The sequence below is a fragment of the Merops nubicus genome, unplaced genomic scaffold (assembly GCF_000691845.1).
Source record: "Merops nubicus isolate BGI_N331 unplaced genomic scaffold, ASM69184v1 Scaffold48374, whole genome shotgun sequence".
In the NCBI taxonomy this organism is placed as follows: domain Eukaryota; kingdom Metazoa; phylum Chordata; class Aves; order Coraciiformes; family Meropidae; genus Merops; species Merops nubicus.
This window is the reverse complement of record NW_008603110.1, coordinates 1-839: the sequence shown is the minus strand read 5'-3', so window position 1 is coordinate 839 and position 839 is coordinate 1. Positions and strand designations below refer to the sequence as shown.

The following is an 839-nucleotide window of genomic DNA, read 5'->3' as shown; positions in this document are numbered from 1 at the left end:
ATCTCAAAGGTCTCTTCCAACCCAAATTCCAGGGTTCTATCTCCTCACCCTCCTTCCCAGCATCCTCTGCTCTCCGGGGAGCGCTGGGGCCCCGCCCGCTCTAATCCACCCGGGGATTAACCCGGCTGGATTCTGCAGCGTCAGCAGTTTCCCCCCAGCCCCGGAGCCACCGGGTCACACCCGGCCCTTGTCACTTCCAGAGCTGGAGACAAAAAAAATGTCACCCTTTGGGTGCCCAAAAACCCGTTTCCTCCTTTGGTTTCTTTTTGCTGTCCCACCAAGATGTCTCCCGAGCTCATCTTTGCCCAAATTGCCCCTTTTTTACCTGAATTTTTTTTTCTCCTCAATCCCAACCTTGAGATTTAATTTCTTGGGTGGCTTTGCTCTCCAGAACGCAGCCGAGGAACTCGGAAGACCTGGAGAAGATCCAGAATTCCTTTTTTTTGGACAAGAGGGGCTTCTCCTTCTCCATCCCGCTCGTTTCTAACCCCTTTTGTCTTTATTTTTCCCCAATCTTGCAGATTTTTTTCAAGCTGAGGTTTCTCAAACGACTTGAGCTCGGCGGCGGCGAGATGTCCACCAAGGTGCCCATCTACCTGAAGAGAGGCAGCAGGAAGGGGAAGAAGGAGAAGCTCCGTGACATCCTCTCCTCCGACATGATCAGCCCGCCCTTGGGGGACTTCCGGCACACCATCCACATCGGCAGCGGCGGCGAGAGCGACATGTTCGGGGACATCTCCTTCCTCCAGGGCAAATTCCATCTCCTCCCCAGGACGGACGGCGGCGGGGACGCCCCCGAGGCGACGCCCTTCGAGTTCTCCAGGACTTCCACCATCTCC

General features: G+C 55.7%; 1 protein-coding gene across 1 annotated transcript; it reads left to right on the top strand.

Annotated features, from left to right (window-relative positions):
• Positions 1–572: 572 nt before the first annotated feature.
• Positions 573–836, top strand: LOC103771259 (cdc42 effector protein 2-like; the record flags this gene model as incomplete). Its single annotated transcript, XM_008938547.1, has 1 exon — positions 573–836. A coding segment is annotated over exon 1 (264 nt), but the record flags the coding sequence as incomplete, so codon positions are not given.
• Between the last annotated feature and the right edge of the window lie 3 nt (positions 837–839).